The sequence below is a fragment of the Arachis stenosperma genome, chromosome 7 (assembly GCF_014773155.1).
Source record: "Arachis stenosperma cultivar V10309 chromosome 7, arast.V10309.gnm1.PFL2, whole genome shotgun sequence".
NCBI classification, from domain to species: Eukaryota; Viridiplantae; Streptophyta; class Magnoliopsida; order Fabales; family Fabaceae; genus Arachis; species Arachis stenosperma.
The window spans coordinates 12,850,932-12,868,026 of record NC_080383.1 but is presented as its reverse complement, the minus strand read 5'-3'; the positions used below and the strand labels follow the sequence as shown (position 1 = coordinate 12,868,026).

Below are 17,095 nucleotides of genomic sequence, written 5' to 3'. Positions count from 1 at the left end.
TCCGCAATTTACTGGTAAACTTCCACTATAGGCGCTGTGAGTGACGTGTAATTTGTGAACCTTCCCACTCGTGGGGGTTGTTTGTGCTGCTTGGCCGGGGTTCCGTCCCTGGGAGCCTCCTTATATCTATCGACCTGGGTCTTGGTGTAGATCTGGTTAGGCTGAACGGAGGACTGCGGGTGTTTGGCGGCACGGGTCGTTGAACTCGCCCTGCTCAGGCGGGCCCCTCCTCCTTCGCAAAGCTCCTCCGACGTGGGGAGTCGCTCCATGTCTACTCCGGGATCCCACAGACGGCGTCAATGTTCGTTGCCTCGCGATCTCGGATGTTCGGGTGGAAAGGTGAGCAAGCGGAATCCCGGGTGGACTTGGAGCGGGCGTGGAGGTATGAACGGAAAGTTGCTATCACCGGAGGAGAAGAGGGCGAGGGGGTGGCCACCTGCAAGGACACTCCAACGGTCAAGTCAGTATCCATACGAGATGATAGTCGAATTAGGTAAAATTGTGACGTACCTCGGGGGGAGAGCTGACCTCTCCCCTTATATACTGTTTGCTGGGCGGGCTCTTAGATGACCTAGCCCATTGGCTAGGAACCTTCTATGAGCTGTCCTAGTCCACGTGGGAGACGCATATCGTTTTGGTCTCTGGGTCGGGGGTTCGGGTGGTGCCCCAGAAATATCGCCTCGACCGGTTCGCTTGAGCCGTGGTGGCAAGTGATAAGGACCTCGAGTCGGATACGGGGTCGACCCGTCGTAAGGGTGATCTGGGCCTAGGTCGGGAGCGGTGCCCTGACCTGGCGGCTAGCTGGGCTGGACACTTAGCGGCCCATAACAGTTTTGAAAGATGAATGATGATTGAAAATCTCAAATTATTATTTTAATTATCATTTTAATACTTAAATCAATAAAAAATTAAATATATGTTATTTTTTAATAAAATAAAAATTAAAACTTTCCTTTTTTTTTAAATATTTTTCTTGGAAGATTATCCTGTCTCTGATATTAATTGCATTCTTGGGCCAATTATTCAGTATGCAGGTATTGCTGTATTTTACAATCACATAACTTTTTAGAAGATAATAGTACAAAGCATGTTAATTTGCACTTTTTTTTTCCAGATCAAAAGTTTAAAATACACTTGACCTGTATAATTAAAAGGGATTTAAGCTTTGGGCAATGTATATGGAAGGTGAGGTGAACCTAGAATCTTCACTTTGGATGCAATTTGTGGGGAGTAGAAAATATCAACTAGTAGAAGAAAACAGAAAGACTAAGGAAGTGAAACCGGACACTTGCGCGTACCCAAACCCAAGACCAAGAGAGATTCACAGCTTAGTCAGCGCACGTGAGAGAGTTAAACCACCCGTTAGAGAAAAAAATAATAAAAAAAAAATCAGAGGATAATGGAGTGGGGAATCATCAATTAATGGTGGGGTCCATGAAAAATTAAGCTACATTTCAATCTCATTTGGGGTTTCATTTTCATTTGCATTTGCATTTGCATTTGCATTTGCATTTGCATTTGCATTTGCATCTGCATTTGAGTTGATGAGAGAAAAGAAAGGAGATAGAAGCAAGCTGCAAGCGCTGCAAGTGGGACCCATATCTTTGGCATTGAATAATTGACTTTGACCAAAGAGAAATAGAGAGAGAAAGAGAGAGGAAGAAAAGTCCCACTTTCCTCTCTTCTTCCTTTGTTTCCCTTATTAGCTGTTGCTGGTGGGCGTTGTTCTCCAAGACAATAAAAAGGCTTCCCCCTCCAATCTTGCTTCCTCATCTACAATTCTCAATCGAGGTCTTCTCGATTTTCTTCTCTCTCTACACACGCACTCTTCACTCTCTTTATCTGCAACAAAAACAACCTTATCACAGTATTACATACACACTTTCTCTAGGTATGTTTTTTTTCTCCTTCATGTTTTGACTATGTGATTGAAAAAAAAAAAAAAGGCTTTTTTCCCATTCCCTTTTGGGTGTTCTTGCTTGATCTTAACTTGTGTAGCTTGAAATGGATGAAAATGGTTCCTGGGTTTCATTATGGGTAGATCAAAGTTTCAAACTTTGGGTTTAGGTTTTCTTTTGGCCCCTTTTCTCTATACCTTTTTGGGTCACTTTGTTTAATCTTTTGGAGATTCAAATCGAAGAAAAAAGTTGGTGTATAATACGCCGTTGTGTCTTAGATATTTGATGTCTGATACATAAATTATACTTTCTAGGATCTGTTGTTACTTATTAGTTTATATGGCATAAACCTTTTTATGTGATGTTATAGTGATGCAAAACCATGGTTGTTGTTAGATGTTGCCGGGATTGGGAAGTTTTTGTTTGTAAAGTTAGGGATTTTAGTCCATTTTCTTTTCCTGAAATGATAATAGGGTTTGAATTTTGTGGCTTATTTAGTTTATGTTGTTAAATTATGCAGGATTTGGGGCATGTGCAGTGGTTCAAAAAGTAAGCTTTCTCCCTCGGACAAAGTCATGGAAGGTGAGCTTCAGAAGCAGAATCAGGATGGTGTCCATAACTTCTCAGCTTTGCTTGAGCTGTCTGCATCCGATGATTTCGAAGCTTTCAGAAGAGAAGTTGAAGAGAAGGGTTGTGATGTAAACGACGCAGGCTTTTGGTATGGGAGAAGAATCGGATCAAAGAAGATGGGTTTCGAGAAGAGGACCCCTCTCATGATTGCTTCACTGTTTGGAAGCACCAGGGTGCTGAGGTATATTATTGAGACAGGCATGGTTGATGTGAACAGGGCCTGTGGTTCTGATAGGGCAACAGCTCTCCACTGTGCTGTTGCTGGGGGCTCTGAATCCTCCCTCGAGATCGTCAAGCTCTTGCTCGATGCCCATGCTGATGCCGATTGCGTTGATGCTAGTGGTAATAAGCCTGTTAATCTGATTGCTCCTGCCTTCAATTCTTTGTCAAGTTCAAGGAGGAAGGCCATAGAGTTGTTTCTAAGAGGTGGGGAAAGAGATCAGCTTTTCAACCAGGAGATGGAGCAACAGATGCTCTCTTCTCTCTCGTTGAAAGAAGGATTGGAGAAAAAGGAAGGAGCTGATAAGAAAGAATATCCTGTTGATGTTTCGTTGCCGGACATAAACAATGGTGTCTATGGAACTGACGAGTTCAGGATGTACAGCTTCAAGGTGAAGCCATGCTCAAGGGCTTATTCCCATGATTGGACTGAGTGCCCATTTGTTCATCCAGGGGAGAACGCAAGGAGGAGAGACCCACGCAAGTACCCTTACAGCTGTGTTCCCTGCCCAGAATTCCGCAAAGGGTCCTGCCAGAAGGGAGATTCCTGCGAGTACGCACATGGTGTTTTTGAGTCCTGGCTTCACCCTGCTCAATACAGAACAAGGCTTTGCAAGGATGAGACTGGCTGCAGCAGAAAAGTCTGCTTCTTTGCTCACAAACCCGAGGAGTTGCGTCCTGTGTATGCTTCCACTGGCTCAGCTATGCCTTCGCCAAAATCTTACTCAGCTAGTGGACTTGACATGACGGCGATGAGTCCCCTTTCGCTTAGTTCCTCATCTTTGCCTATGCCAACCGTTTCAACACCACCCATGTCACCCTTGGCAGCTTCTTCATCTCCCAAGAGTGGAAGCTTGTGGGCAAACAAAATAAACCTTACCCCACCATCATTGCAGCTCCCTGGCAGTCGCTTGAAGACTGCTTTGAGTGCCAGGGATTTTGATATGGAGATGGAACTGCTTGGTCTAGACAGCCCTGCTCGTCAACAGCAGCAGCAGCAACAACTAATTGAGGAGATTGCAAGGATCTCTTCTCCATCTTTCAGGAGCAGGATTGGTGATTTGAATCCTACTAACCTTGATGACCTATTAGCAGCTGCTGACCCTTCTCTCCTGTCTCAATTGCATGGAATCTCTGCTCAACCTTCAACTCCTACGCAATTGCAATCGTCGATGCGCCAAAACATGAACCATCTTCGGGCAAGTTATCCATCCAATGTCACTTCCTCACCGGTGAGGAAACCTTCTGCTTTTGGGTTTGACTCTTCAGCTGCTGTGGCAGCTGCAGTGATGAATTCAAGGTCTGCTGCCTTTGCAAAGCGAAGCCAAAGCTTCATTGATCGCAGTGCTGCAAACCACCACATTGGGCTGTCTTCGCCCTCCAACCCCAGCTGCAGGGTCTCCTCTGGCCTTTCAGATTGGAATTCCCCATCTGGGAAGCTTGATTGGGGTGTGAATGGAGATGAACTGAATAAGCTGAGGAAATCAGCTTCTTTTGGATTCAGAAACAATGGGGCAGCAACTGCCTCCCCTTTGGCACAGTCAGAACATGTTGAGCCAGATGTCTCATGGGTTCATTCATTGGTTCCTTCTGAAAGTTCTGAGATATTTGGTGCTGAGAAGAAGCAACAGTTTGATCTCAGTAAAGAAAGGCTTCCACCATGGGTGGAGCAGTTGTATATAGAGCAGGAGCAGATGGTAGCATAAGGTGCTGCCATGGGAGCGCTCCTTGGTCTTTCTGACAAGAGTTTATTTATTTATTAATTATTTATTTATTTGAACTGTTATTACTATCCAACATTAGAGTATAGTTAGGGATAGAAGAAGAGATGTTGCAAAGAACAGAGTTCAGGTTAATCCAGCGAATTGAGCATAGTGTCGCCTTCTTGATCAAGGAAGACATGGAGAAACGTTGGATGAAGGATGCTGAATTTTTTTTTATTATATTATTTAATTGGCCCCCCTTTTCTTAGTGGGTTGTTGTATTTTATTTAGCACAAGTGGACAAGGTATTTGTCATTGATATTTGATAAAGCAGGTCATTTTTTAAATATATATTGTTTTAAGTCGGCTGATAAATTCTTATAGTATTCTTTGGGCATCCTATTCTTATCTGTGTTGGCTTTCAATTTTCAACTGTTGTGGTTGTCTTTATCCGGAAATCTGATTCGTCCTAAAGAATAAATAAGTATTACTATTAAAGTATTAATTAATCTCAGGCAAAAGGAAATCATTTCTTAAAACTGCTTCTGTAGTTCGTGTGTGAAAATCAACAGGAAATGGCGCCCGCTATGATAAATAATCATAGGCTGGAAACATGATTACTTCAAATACAGCTCATTCCCATATGACCTTACCTATATTATTTTGAACGTTAAGGATTAGGGATAATTCATTTTTTATTATATTATTTTGTTTCAGGAAGACAATCATGTTCTGTGTATCATTATCAAGAGTCTTAAGCAAAAACCGTGAGAGGTTGCAACAGAAAACGAAAATGGCTCTGTATCTTTCAAATTAAATTTTTAGGTTTATTTGTCAATTCGTGTAGTATATATGCTATTAAATTTGTTTTATTTACTTTTTAACGATTTAGCATTTGCTTTTTAGTACCGAATATCGATTTTTATGTTTTACAGTACTTCGGTTTATTTTTTGTTTATACAAAAAAAATAGTAAGATTGAGGGCATTAAGAAATTATCCTTTCCACCAAATTAAGATATTATGTTCCCTCTGAAGTAATCATGTTCGAGTACCGTTAGAAATTTAAATGAAGACAACTCTAAATACTTAAATGTGGCTGACAAGCTCATTATTGCCTCTATAAATCAAAGAGTTTCATTTTTTATTATATGTATTTAAGGTAAATCACTTTTTCTTCCACATCATCAATTTTATTATAATAAATTCTTTTTTAGCAAGCAATGAATAAATGCCGAAATTTATATGAAGCTAGAAAGGTGCCACCCTCGAAACAATTTTTCAGAAAATAATTCGAATAGTAAATTCAAAGCCATAATATATTTTGCACTACTAGATATATAAAAGCTTGCATATTAGCATATACATGATTTTCTCTGGTCGTATTTTCATTTATCTGATAGTAAAATAGTTATACATTTAGTTTGAGAAAAATTACTGAAATATTCTCTTCACGTTTAGCGCCTTATTGAGTCTAATTATAATATACAAAAATAAAATATAAGCACACACTAATCAAATTACTCTAACACATGTAAGAATAATAAATGTTTTTTTACAAGCATAACTACTAACTAAGCAACAGACTAGAGAGTAAGAGCTACCTCGGAGAGAAGTGAGGCAGGTTGGCGGTTGGACACGCCCACGGGAAAAATGAATCATGTAACTTGGTTATAACTGCCACCATTTACGATTTTCCATTCTTCTAGCGAGTTCTTTGGCCATGGATGCAAAATCTTCTGCCCCATTTGCCAGCTCTTCAGTACGTTCGTTGAGCAGCTATAATAAAAGAAAGTAGATACCGTTGGAAAGAAAAGTAATAAAACACAATTGGAAGAATTTCAGCCAGGTTCCAATCAATAATATGTAATAACTCCATTTTCTCATATTGGTAAATGGTCACATTTGCAATCAAACCTATTTTACAAACAAATCAAACATAAAACTTGGTTGTAGCAATTTAAATTTTGGCCTCTTCATTAGAAGACGCAATCAGGAACCAAAAAGAATTTTATTGTCAAAACTTAAAAGAAGAAAAGGTATTATTTAGTAGGAATGTGTCATGCAGCTAGATAATGGGATTTCAACTATAATTATGATGAATCCAAATTTACTTGAAAAAGATTTTTGTTGTAATTCATATAAACCTGTCCCGAGAAATATAATTCATGTAAAATAGAATAAAATAATAATGTACCGCAAGCTTTTCTTGCCGCTCTAGAAGTTTTTGCTTTGCAAGCGAAGCTGCTGCAGCGGCATCCTGAAACCATTCACCATGTCCAAGGGTCAGAACTTGTAACCTAAGAAGATGAATAAATTAGAGAATTTTCACAACTTACATTTGCCTCTGTCTTTCTATATTTGGCCTTAACTTCATCAGCTGTTCTAGCTCTTGGTTTTGAATCACTGCCTGCATCCTCAAACAGTTTCTCTCTGTCCGTTGCTTTTCCTTTATCTGCAACCCAACCGTTCAGTGTTTAAAAGATAAACATACCGGAATGAGGAAATAAAACAATAGAGGTGTACCTTTCTTGTCTATATCAGTTTTCTGTTTGTCAGCTGTTTTTCCTTTATCTGCAAAGCCAAGCATTCAGTATTCAAAAGATAGACATAACACAATGAGGAAATACAAATGTTAAATATACCTCTTTTGTCATCATCGCTTTTCTGTACAGGTGAAAGGACTATGGGTTCATCAATATGAATATCATCTGCAAGAGAAAGTAAAAAGTTTCATAAATAAAATATAGATGGTGGCAGAAGAAGAAATTAAGGACAGACCTAAGTCAAGCTCCCAATCATCAAGTGGATCAACTGTGCCTGATGAAGGCTTTAAGAAGGGAGGATTTGAGAATAATTGTTCTAGATTCTCCAAAATATTAGGATGAACTGGTTGATTTGCATTTGGATCTGCTTTTCCCGTGAAGTTCTTGACAAAATTAGCAAATACAGAAGTTGTTCCCTGTGGCAAGGAAAGTTGAATTAAAAATCCTGTAACTGTAATGAAAGAACCAAAAGCACAGAAAGCCTGAAAAATTTGGACCTGTCTTTCATTCTGGCTTGGAGATTGGCTCACAGTAACATCAACAGCAGCTTGGAGAACTTTATCATGAAGACAAGGAAAAGACTCCGGAATCCTAAAAGTTAAATGTTTTAAAATTGAGTTTACACATTACTGAGTCTGTAAATATGACTTTCTTTATAAATTTTATAGAGGCTAATCACATTCAGCAAGTTTACATGACCAAAGAAAGATACCAGAACTCATTTTGCCATGTCAACAGTGATATTGAAGCAATTTCATTCCCATTGACCTATATAAAAAGTTGAAAACAAGATAACCATTAGTCTGATTACAAAAGCAAAAGGCAACTGGAATTTGTTCAATTGTAAAAATACAAGACCTATTCATGCAATGCATGTTCTAGGATCTTTCAGATGAAATGCTTTCCGAAAGATCCATGCACAGAGAAGGCAAATGTTTAGTGCCTTTAGTGAATTTTTTTTCAATTTTTCTCCTTTAAAGCAGAAATGTTGATGTCAATTGTGGATTATTTGGTGCAGTTAGAAAGATCACATTGTATTTCAAATGTTAATAATACATTATATATCACAGGTGATGCTTATAAGAAAATAAGAAATAAAATAGGAAAAACAGAATAAACTTGTTTATTTGGCCTACTTGTTTCCAAATAAGTGCAGTTCCTGCATGATTCACTGTACAAAAAGCTGAGTGAATGGATATTGGTTAAGTAATACCAAATTCACTTTACTAAACAGACCAATCTAACAGGTTCCTGCAACAAATTCTAACAAAATAGCACTTTTCAGGAGGAATTACAAACCAGAATTATTTGTCCATTTGAAGAACATATTGTCTTTTCCATGTCATTTGTCCAATTCCATCTTAGGACTGACATTAAAGAACTCTCTCCCAACACTTCCAAAGTTGGTATGGACCTGATGAAAGTGACATTACATCCATCAAAAGCTTGTCGTAAGTTGCTTGAAGAAAAATATCAACACCAGCATTTGACAGGAATTACTATTATGGATTCAGAGCAAAAAATACGATTTCTCTTAAGCATTACATATAATTAATTCATTATGAATTTTTCAATTGGCAAAACTACAGGTTTAATATTGGAAAGAGGAGGAGCCAAAAATCCCAGTCATGAAGATAATATAGAATTAACGATATTTCATATATACATGGTTTATTTGAAAACTGAAAAGTAATATTTCAAATTTTTAAGAGCCCATGTTAAATTTTCTTATTAGGTGTTAGCAAATGAAGTTCAACTTCTTTCTTTTGGGCACTTCAGCATTGGCTATTCTCATTAGAACGTGACTCAACTAGTGACCTAAATAGGTTACATGAAGACATGTATTACACGAAGCACTTCACCTTACTTCAATGCCTCCAGTTTGATACAGTACAACCAGAACACATTCTTTCTCATGTTTCTTAATGATTGTAGTCCAGCAGCATTTCTCTACAAGGTTCACCTTCTTTATACACTTGCTGCTATCCTGCTGAAAATAATTTTATCAAGCTGTGGAAAGAAATAAATTAAAATTTGAAAAAGAATAGACAGACGAATTGCACCTCTATCACAGATTTTAAAGTGCGTAAGCTCAATTCAGTCTCATAACAAATTAAAATGAGAGAGTTGGATACTATCTCCCCGAAGTATGAAGTTTCTACGGTAGTAGCTCTTTCATCTACAACTTTTGCATCTTCGGACTGAACATTGTCCTGAATTCCAGAATCACTTTTCTGAGGTGATTTTAATGACTCTGTTTCAGTTGATAGTTCAGAAAAACCATCTGAAATAACACATCACCAGGTAAGAAATGTAATTATTTGGCAATTTTATATATGTACATGTTTCAAACCGAAATTACTTGCCTGTAACATACATTGAAACTGCATTCAATTTTGCATTTACCCTCATGCTCCTACTGCAGACCATATTTCCATTTGAAGTATCTACTACAACAAGGTTTGCATCCCTTGTTATAATGAAGAGTAGCCCCTTTTCAGAACTATCAGAATTATCAGATACAGATTGCTGTGGAATGTTTAAGCTACGAGAGTCTGAAAATTTTGCAGTCAGAGAAATAACTGCTGAAGGTGAGTCAGGTTCAGTTTTCATAAAAAACAAAACCGATGATGTATTGATATCAAGCATAGCAACCTGCAAAGTGCACTAGAACGTGTAAGTTGGAAACTCAATGCCCTCCAAATCCAAAAAGCTACTTGACAACTAAACTGACAATAAATACACCATTTCTTTCAACAAAGAAAGGAACTGGATGATCTCACCTGGCCATTTTCATATCCAACAGCAAGCTTCCCTCCATGGTTTGCGAACTGTAGGGTGCATACAACAGAAGTTTGAAGGGAAAACAGTACTGTGCAATGAGGTACATCTCCTTGATGCTTATTGTGAACTACTGTCTCAATAAATAAAAACAGGTTAAACTAGATATTAGAAACATCAATTCAATTTGTAGTGTAAACATAGACACAAAAAGAATCTTCCATTTTCATATCACGTAAATCAAATGCACCACACTGCAGCAGGAAAGGGTACAACTTTAACGTACTCTCCTTTGTTTCCAAATGTTAAGATGTAAAGTCCTAGCCAATAGCTTACACATTAGGGAGAAAAGATTTATCATATGGTATCGAAACCTCTATGAACTAGTGGTTAAAAGTTCAATACTTCTTGTTCTCATTATTCTAAACAAAGCAAATTGAATTTCAGTATATGATGGTAGGGCTTGTGCATTGTCCACACTTGAAACCCAACTAACTATTGCATAATGTTGTGTTATGATGTAAAGCCATTTATTTGCCTTTACCCAATAGACTGAGCTTTTGTGAGAGATGGTTTACAAAATGTTATTGGAGCCTTTATGACAAGTAGTCTGGAATTTAGTGCGATCCTTGTTTACACCTTTTCTTCTATATAAAAAGTTTAAGCTCCAACACAAGGTAGGCTGTGCTTGTGCATTATTCATGATTCAAGCCTAATGAGACACTTGAAACAAATATGGATTTGTTTTTAAGTCAAATAGAGAGCAAACCCAACCTTCAGTTCCCTTATCAGTCACAAAATGAAAGGTTGTTTCGCTTGAACTCTGTATTAGACCATATAGACGGACCTACACTCCGACAAGATAAAATTATCAGAGATAGAAGACTTTATTTTATGGAGAGAGAGACTGACAAACAATTTCAACACTTGTAAAACTTACAATACCACTTTCATCACCAACAGCCAGGTGTAAAGTATCAGGGCAAAAATCCAATGCTGACACTGGTGCACTTGCACTGTCACTGTTAACATCATTTACCTATCAGTTGCAGGAATAATTTTCTGTTAAGTCTCAACAACCTATTAATATTAGTGCATCCTGTATCAATAGAAATATATGCTAGTTAATTTTTGTAGTATGCTAATGGCTAACCTCACATTTTATGTTGTAAACTAGTGACAAAGCCGGATATGTGGCATCCCATATCCGAACAGATCCATCTCGGTATCCTGCTATATATATTTGAATGATATGATCGTCTTCTTTGAAAAGCTGACCTGGAACACCACCGGTCAAAGGCCACTTTATGCCCATACTTGTCTGATTTTGTACTAAATGCTGCTTTGCAGCTACAAGAACCTACACAGATATCCCTTACAATTAGTACTGACAATAGAGCTGCTTTATCTTCAAAATAAGTTATCAACATTTGTAAGGAAAACATGACATCTATGTAACAGTTTACATAGGCATGGCAACTATTGATAAAGAAAGAACAAATCTTTGGACTCACTGAATATGCATTTACCTGAGACAAGTCCCTAAATGTCTTCACATCATGATCTATCACAGCAAGCGTTGCAGTTGTCATGTAGGGTTCAAGAGTGGGTATGACCATGGGATATTGCAGTGTAGGAGAAGAAGTCTTCTTTTCTTGCTTAGACATTAAAGACGACAAACAATTGTTGTCATAAAGATCCAGCTGTCCAGAATTTGTCAACACAAATATCATATTACCAGTTCCCGTTGCATGGTAATCACTAGATAACAAAACCATATCAGCAAAGGAACCATTAAGTGCAATATTAATGCGACCAGTGCACTTAATACTTTTTAAACCAGATGACCAATCAAGGCCCAAAACCTGTAAGCAAGAGAAAAGGGTGTGTCATATTGATTTATCATCTATATAAGTTGAATTTATGAAAGCTTAACAAGCCACTGACAGTGCTAAACATGACAATAGTTAATTTTTTAATCTGATATGGCAAAAGTACAAAACTGATTGTGGCAATAAGCAGTTCCAACAAAGTAGTTAATTTTCAGTAGAAAACAATTAACTAGCAATACAGAGGCTGAACAATGTCTGCTCCCCGAGTTCTTAACTGCAGCCTGTTTTCTTCCTTGCAACTCTACCACATTAGGATGACAGGAAGTATATTTATTGTGTATAACAAAAGCAATCCACCAATAGATTGAAAAGGCACAAACCAAAATAATAAAGTTGTAGTACTCATCTAGTTACTTTTGTTGTCTTTATTTCTTACCTAGTGTGGTTCATTTGTTCTATAATTGGACAACAATTCCTTGAGTGCAACGCGTGAATTAGCTCTCTCTACAGAAAGTAACTAATGAATATGTGATCTCTTGAGTATTTTTGCCTGCATCCCTACTTATGTTTTTGTATCATGAAACTCCTGAATAGGAACCTTTGTTCAAGAAGGGGCTAACTCATGAAAAATGTTTGCAATAGCATCTCCACACTTAGCCCACATAAGAAAGGGTTTTTTCCTCCAACTGTTTTTTTGTTAAGACTAAACTGTCTAAAACACTAATCAGATAGTTTGTTATGACAGGAAATTGTGGTAATCATGGCTCTGTTTTATCATGTTCTATATACAGACACCACAAACACACCCAAAGCTAGGATTTTCTTTTTCTTTTTCTTTTACCTCTAATAGTAACTATTAAAACATCATTGCCAAAAATAACTACTATGAGTATGAATCTTACTGTCAGAACTTCCTCAGACCCAATTTCATCACCACCATACACAAAAAGTTGGCTTCCATTATTACCAAAAGATTTATTGGCACACCAATGTAGAAAAATAATAGGAAGTCTTCTAGCTGCCGATGATAATTGAAGCTTGACAACATTATTAGACAACTTTTGGGATTGATGATTTGAAGAAGAGTCAGCATTTGACAAATCCCAAAACATTATATCACCATCTACATAACCAACAACAACAACAGATCCATCATTAGATGCCCATGAAACACAGCTTATCTCTTTATCCTCTTCTTCATTATCTACTTTATTGTCAGAGGAATCATCCTTAGGGTCATTTGAATAACTAGTCACCCTTTCTATCTTCAGCTCAGTGTCCTTTTGTCCTCTGATTTGAACAATTTTATCTTCAGAAGAATCCCAGAGTACTATCAAGCCATTCTCATATGCCATCAATAGTCTGCAAATGATGGTTTTATTGAATCAATAAACTAACATAACTTACGCAAAAAGTTAAGTTCTATTGTTACAAACACATATTCTACATACACAACTTTTCATATTGGTTTTTTCTGTATTGTAATTTGTAACTGTAAATAATTAGCATAATTAACCCTTAATAGAGCCAAAATGGATACTGGATAATTGGATGGTTCAATTTACACAATAAGTATATCATCTTAGATTTTAGGCATTCAAGTTATCTAAATGCATCAAGGACAAAATTTTAAGGTCGTAAGTCTGAATAAGATCCATAGCAATTTGACCTTTATGTTGATTGATTCAATATATAAAAATTTTGCTTAACCATCCCTAACCAATTTACTCTGCAGACTGGAAGGACAGGGTAAATTAAGCTAGCACTTCATCCTAACCCACAAAACCCTCAAGTTAAACAGGCAGATTGGCAGACTGCAACTATTTTATTTGGCTCTTCTCCTTTCCTTTGAATGAGTGCAAACATTATTAAGAGAGTAAAAGCTTTATATTCTTCTTGCTTTCTATGTTCACTGGGTCTCTACCTTTATCTTGAATTATATGTACACTGAATTCAGTGTCCATGTTGTAAACACCAAAAAGATATACCAAGCAGTTTGAGTCACTTTAAATTGAAAAATCCTCATTTATAATTCATTTCCAAACAACAAAACGGTCAAGAAAACTTAGTTGTCCCCTGAAAACATGAATTAAATATACTGCATTCAAATTTTGTAGAAGAAATTTCGTGATAATTCAATTTTGTGCAAATTATTTAAACTCTAAAATCACCATGACTCAAAGTTAGAATAAACCTGAAAAAATGAGAACACAATAGAAAGATAACTAGCACAGCCTTCGAAAGCAAGATTACCTAATATTCGTGTCATGCAAATTCCATTAAGATACAAGGAAATCAATTAGAGAAACTCTTAATTTCTAGTGTTACCTGTTTCCATTGGAATAAGGCGGATGAAGAACCCTGATCACTGAAATTTGATCAAGTGATATTCCAACTGCATCTGCAAAGGTGAGTATCATTTGAAATATGTTAGATGTTAGAGAAATGAACAATAACTCATGGAACATTTTTTTTTTAAGTTTTGTGCTCTAATATAATGTAAGCATTACTACGTAACACCCTTCACAAGTCATTCTATTCCCCTCCAAAATGAAGTACAAATATTCTAGTAGCTTCTTTTTCTTTTTCTTCTCTCTTTTTCTTTTTTCTTTTCATGAGCCACCTTCCCTATACTGACTTCATTGTAGAAAACTTACCAGATATAACATTTGTAGGAACATAATAAGGCAATATATCAATTTTTCTGCTTTCAGCGTCAAACTTCAACACGTATACCATCCCATGCTCACTCCCAATATACCTAAATATCATAAGCAGTGGGGAATAACTAATAAACCCATGTGCATTATTTATCAGAAAGTGTTATATGCAAATGCTGATTCCAAATCACACGAACAAGTATTTACATGTAACTGGTGCCATAAATAACAGAGAAAGCAGTTATAGTGGACTCCCACTGCAAAGCAGAAGCAATTTGCCTGCTTTCCAAATCCCAAATCTGCCATTATCAGAAACGTAATGGGAAAATTAGTAAATAAAACAGCGGTAAGGGGGAAGAATAAGAGGGAAACAAGAAATCGACAAGAAATAAAGTATAAAGAAAGCTCAGATGAAAAATAAAAAAGCAGCCAAAAGCAGACATGGAAAATGCCTGATCATAGACAGTTTTTAAGAACTTTAGTAGCCTTAGAAGGTACCTGAATCTCATTACGACTTGAGACACTAGCAAGAAAACCTTGATTATCCAAGAACTGAGAGAGATCAAGAAATATTAGATACCATAATATTCATGAAAGCCTCAATAAATATTTCACTTTGTAGCTTCTATAGTTCAATCATGGGCACCTCCAAACATACATAGAGCACAGTTCTGTACCCGCATCATGTGATACTCGTGATCACATGACTCTAGACACGGATACGGACACGGACACGGACATTCAAAATTAGAAACAAGACACATTATCCCAGTCATAATATAATATACAAGAGATTGAATGTTTTTGATAAAATAAATAAATAGAATAGAATAGTCTCTAAAATTGAAAATTGACCGAAAATTATGAACCTCTAAATTCTTGAAGGCTGTATGCTTAGACGAGTAAAGAATTCCTTCAATATTGTCTCCTCCAAACACCTTTATCCTGCCATCACTGCAAGGGTGAAGAAAATTCCTCAGTGAACTAATAAAGCCACTAAATCTCTCCATGGGAAACTTGTTAACATGATAAAATGCTAGTGTAATATTGCTATTCCAATACATATGCTACTCCTCAATCATCAAACAGAAAGAATAACGAAATTGCGTATGTATTCCTTTTAAACAAAATTGAAGGAAAAAGTATTCAACGTATCCTCAGGTAGTACATAACAAACCTGCCTAACCAATGAAATTAACCACATGCTCTATAGCTAGTTACAAAAGCATGCATACTATACATGATCTTCCTTAAAATTAATGTTATCTGATTCACGAATTGGTCAATACTATTACGTTACTACTTTGGTAAATAACTCACAGTGTTCCCACAGCCAATAGACGCTGGACGCGATCAAATGCAAGGATAGACGCCGTAGATGGAACTCCGAAGTGAAGAACAACTCGCGGATCGAAATCCGCTGATTTAGAAATTCCTTTTCCCGCTTCCTGCTGCAGAAAGAACAGAAACACGGCATCGATTTCAGAAAAAAATCGCATAATCACATCAATGCATAGCTCAACAAAGAAACTTCGCACATTCAAAATGCACAATCGATGAAAACAAGTAATCGAAGAATTCGCCAGGGAAAAGAATAGAAAAAAAAAGCATTGATCCATGGCGGAAACGGAGGCACGCACTACCTGCGCATGAGGAGGAGATTGCTGTGGTGGAGGTTTCTGAAAGAATCTAGAAAACATTGCTGTTGGTGTCGATGATGACGATGAATGAATAGAAATGAGCTCTCGCTTCTTTCTGTGCTGAAGATTTTGTGTATTCGGGTTTTTTCGGTTTCTGCGCGGGTTTCAGGTACCGTGTTAGTCACCAGTATGATGCGTCGTGCAGGGGCGCTTGTTCGTATGATGTGATAAAAAAGATGGACGGTGATGCGGGGCTGCAGGGAACACTTCGACTGTTCGACCGTACGATTTGAAGCTGCAAGGGAGCTATGAAGATCTGGTCGGAAAAGCAAAAAACTGAAAAAGGAATATGTAGGGCCCGTGGAAGTTATTCATTGGCATTGCTCTACTCCATCGACTTCTTCTCTTTCAAAATTACAAACATATTAACATATTTTTCCATAAAGAATAATTATAATTGACCAGTAGTTATTGATTTACCGATAAGCAGCTGATTCTAAACTAAATTCTCTCTTTTTCCCTGAAAATTTTACTAGTCTTACTTGTTCGGTTGATAGAGTTAACAAGCATACATGGTAAAAGATCTATCAAAATCATAATCAACTTATATGTATGCTACACTTTAGGTATAGAAATGCTATAGTACCATTAAAATATATTGTTTTTTATTATTATTTTTAATTATTTAATAATAAAATTTTATATTTAAGTTATTTAACCAACTAAATTCAACCAAGTTGTTATAAGCCTGTAATCTAATTCAGCTCCACACGTCATTATTTTTAACAACTTTTTGACTTAATGCACAACTATATATAACTGCCTTTTTTATGCGTGTTTCGTTTTTTTTAAGTTTCTCAACATTTTTTGCGTTTTCTTTTTTCTTTGCGTTCTCTACATTTTCTTCCTTCTATGTGTTCTTTTCATTCTCTTCGTTCTCAACGCCTCCTACAATCAGGAGCTTCTGGAAACTGTTCGTCTCTAATCAAACTCCCGAAGAACAAACACCACCTTGAGACCCTAAAAATGTGACGACATTGTAACAACTAAGCGTGTCACGTTTGAGGAGTTATTGTTCCGGGCCTGAGTTCCGGACCAGGTGACCCAACAACGGGCGAACCCTAGACCTGGCTTATTGGAGATCTGTGCGATGCTATGGTCCATTCCTTTAATTCCACTCATGTCATT

The 17,095-nt window shown here is 37.1% G+C and overlaps 2 protein-coding genes across 5 annotated transcripts; one reads left to right on the top strand and one right to left on the bottom strand.

The window, feature by feature from the left end:
- Nucleotides 1-1,641: 1,641 nt before the first annotated feature.
- LOC130941353 (zinc finger CCCH domain-containing protein 29-like) lies at nt 1,642-4,825 on the top strand. Its single transcript, XM_057869829.1, has 2 exons — nt 1,642-1,891; nt 2,419-4,825. Exon 2 carries the CDS (start codon nt 2,429-2,431, stop codon nt 4,451-4,453), a length of 2,025 nt encoding a protein of 674 aa, XP_057725812.1. The 5' UTR covers nt 1,642-1,891; nt 2,419-2,428; the 3' UTR covers nt 4,454-4,825.
- Nucleotides 4,826-5,882: 1,057 nt separating this feature from the next.
- Nucleotides 5,883-16,318, bottom strand: LOC130942199 (uncharacterized). Of its 4 annotated transcripts, none has more exons than XM_057870895.1 (25): nt 15,911-16,318; nt 15,588-15,718; nt 15,137-15,221; nt 14,766-14,819; nt 14,475-14,566; nt 14,265-14,368; nt 13,936-14,008; nt 12,510-12,969; nt 11,305-11,640; nt 10,929-11,135; nt 10,716-10,814; nt 10,550-10,622; nt 9,778-9,908; nt 9,361-9,649; nt 9,058-9,278; nt 8,857-8,984; nt 8,294-8,408; nt 7,707-7,762; nt 7,492-7,585; nt 7,230-7,410; nt 7,094-7,159; nt 6,975-7,022; nt 6,788-6,903; nt 6,646-6,708; nt 5,883-6,227 (listed from the first exon to the last, which is right to left on the bottom strand). In XM_057870895.1, the coding sequence occupies exons 1-25, from the start codon at nt 15,965-15,967 to the stop codon at nt 6,120-6,122; spliced, it is 3,387 nt and encodes a 1,128-aa protein (XP_057726878.1). In that variant the 5' UTR covers nt 15,968-16,318; the 3' UTR covers nt 5,883-6,119. The 4 variants fall into 4 exon arrangements, with proteins under 4 accessions (XP_057726878.1, XP_057726879.1, XP_057726880.1 ...); XM_057870896.1 differs by having other exon boundaries at nt 8,857-8,981; XM_057870897.1 differs by having other exon boundaries at nt 9,778-9,905.
- Between the last annotated feature and the right edge of the window lie 777 nt (nt 16,319-17,095).

Coding starts and splice junctions, on each gene's coding strand:
- LOC130941353 (XM_057869829.1), top strand. CDS start 2,429: ATGTGCAGTGGTTCAAAAAGTAAGCTTTCTCCCTCGGACAAAGTCATG.
- LOC130942199 (XM_057870895.1), bottom strand. CDS start 15,967: ATGTTTTCTAGATTCTTTCAGAAACCTCCACCACAGCAATCTCCTCCT. Junction 14,567..14,765: donor CAAGTCGTAATGAGATTCAG/GTACCTTCTAAG, acceptor TGATAATGGCAG/ATTTGGGATTTGGAAAGCAG. Junction 7,763..8,293: donor CAAATGGACAAATAATTCTG/GTTTGTAATTCC, acceptor CTTTTTATATAG/GTCAATGGGAATGAAATTGC.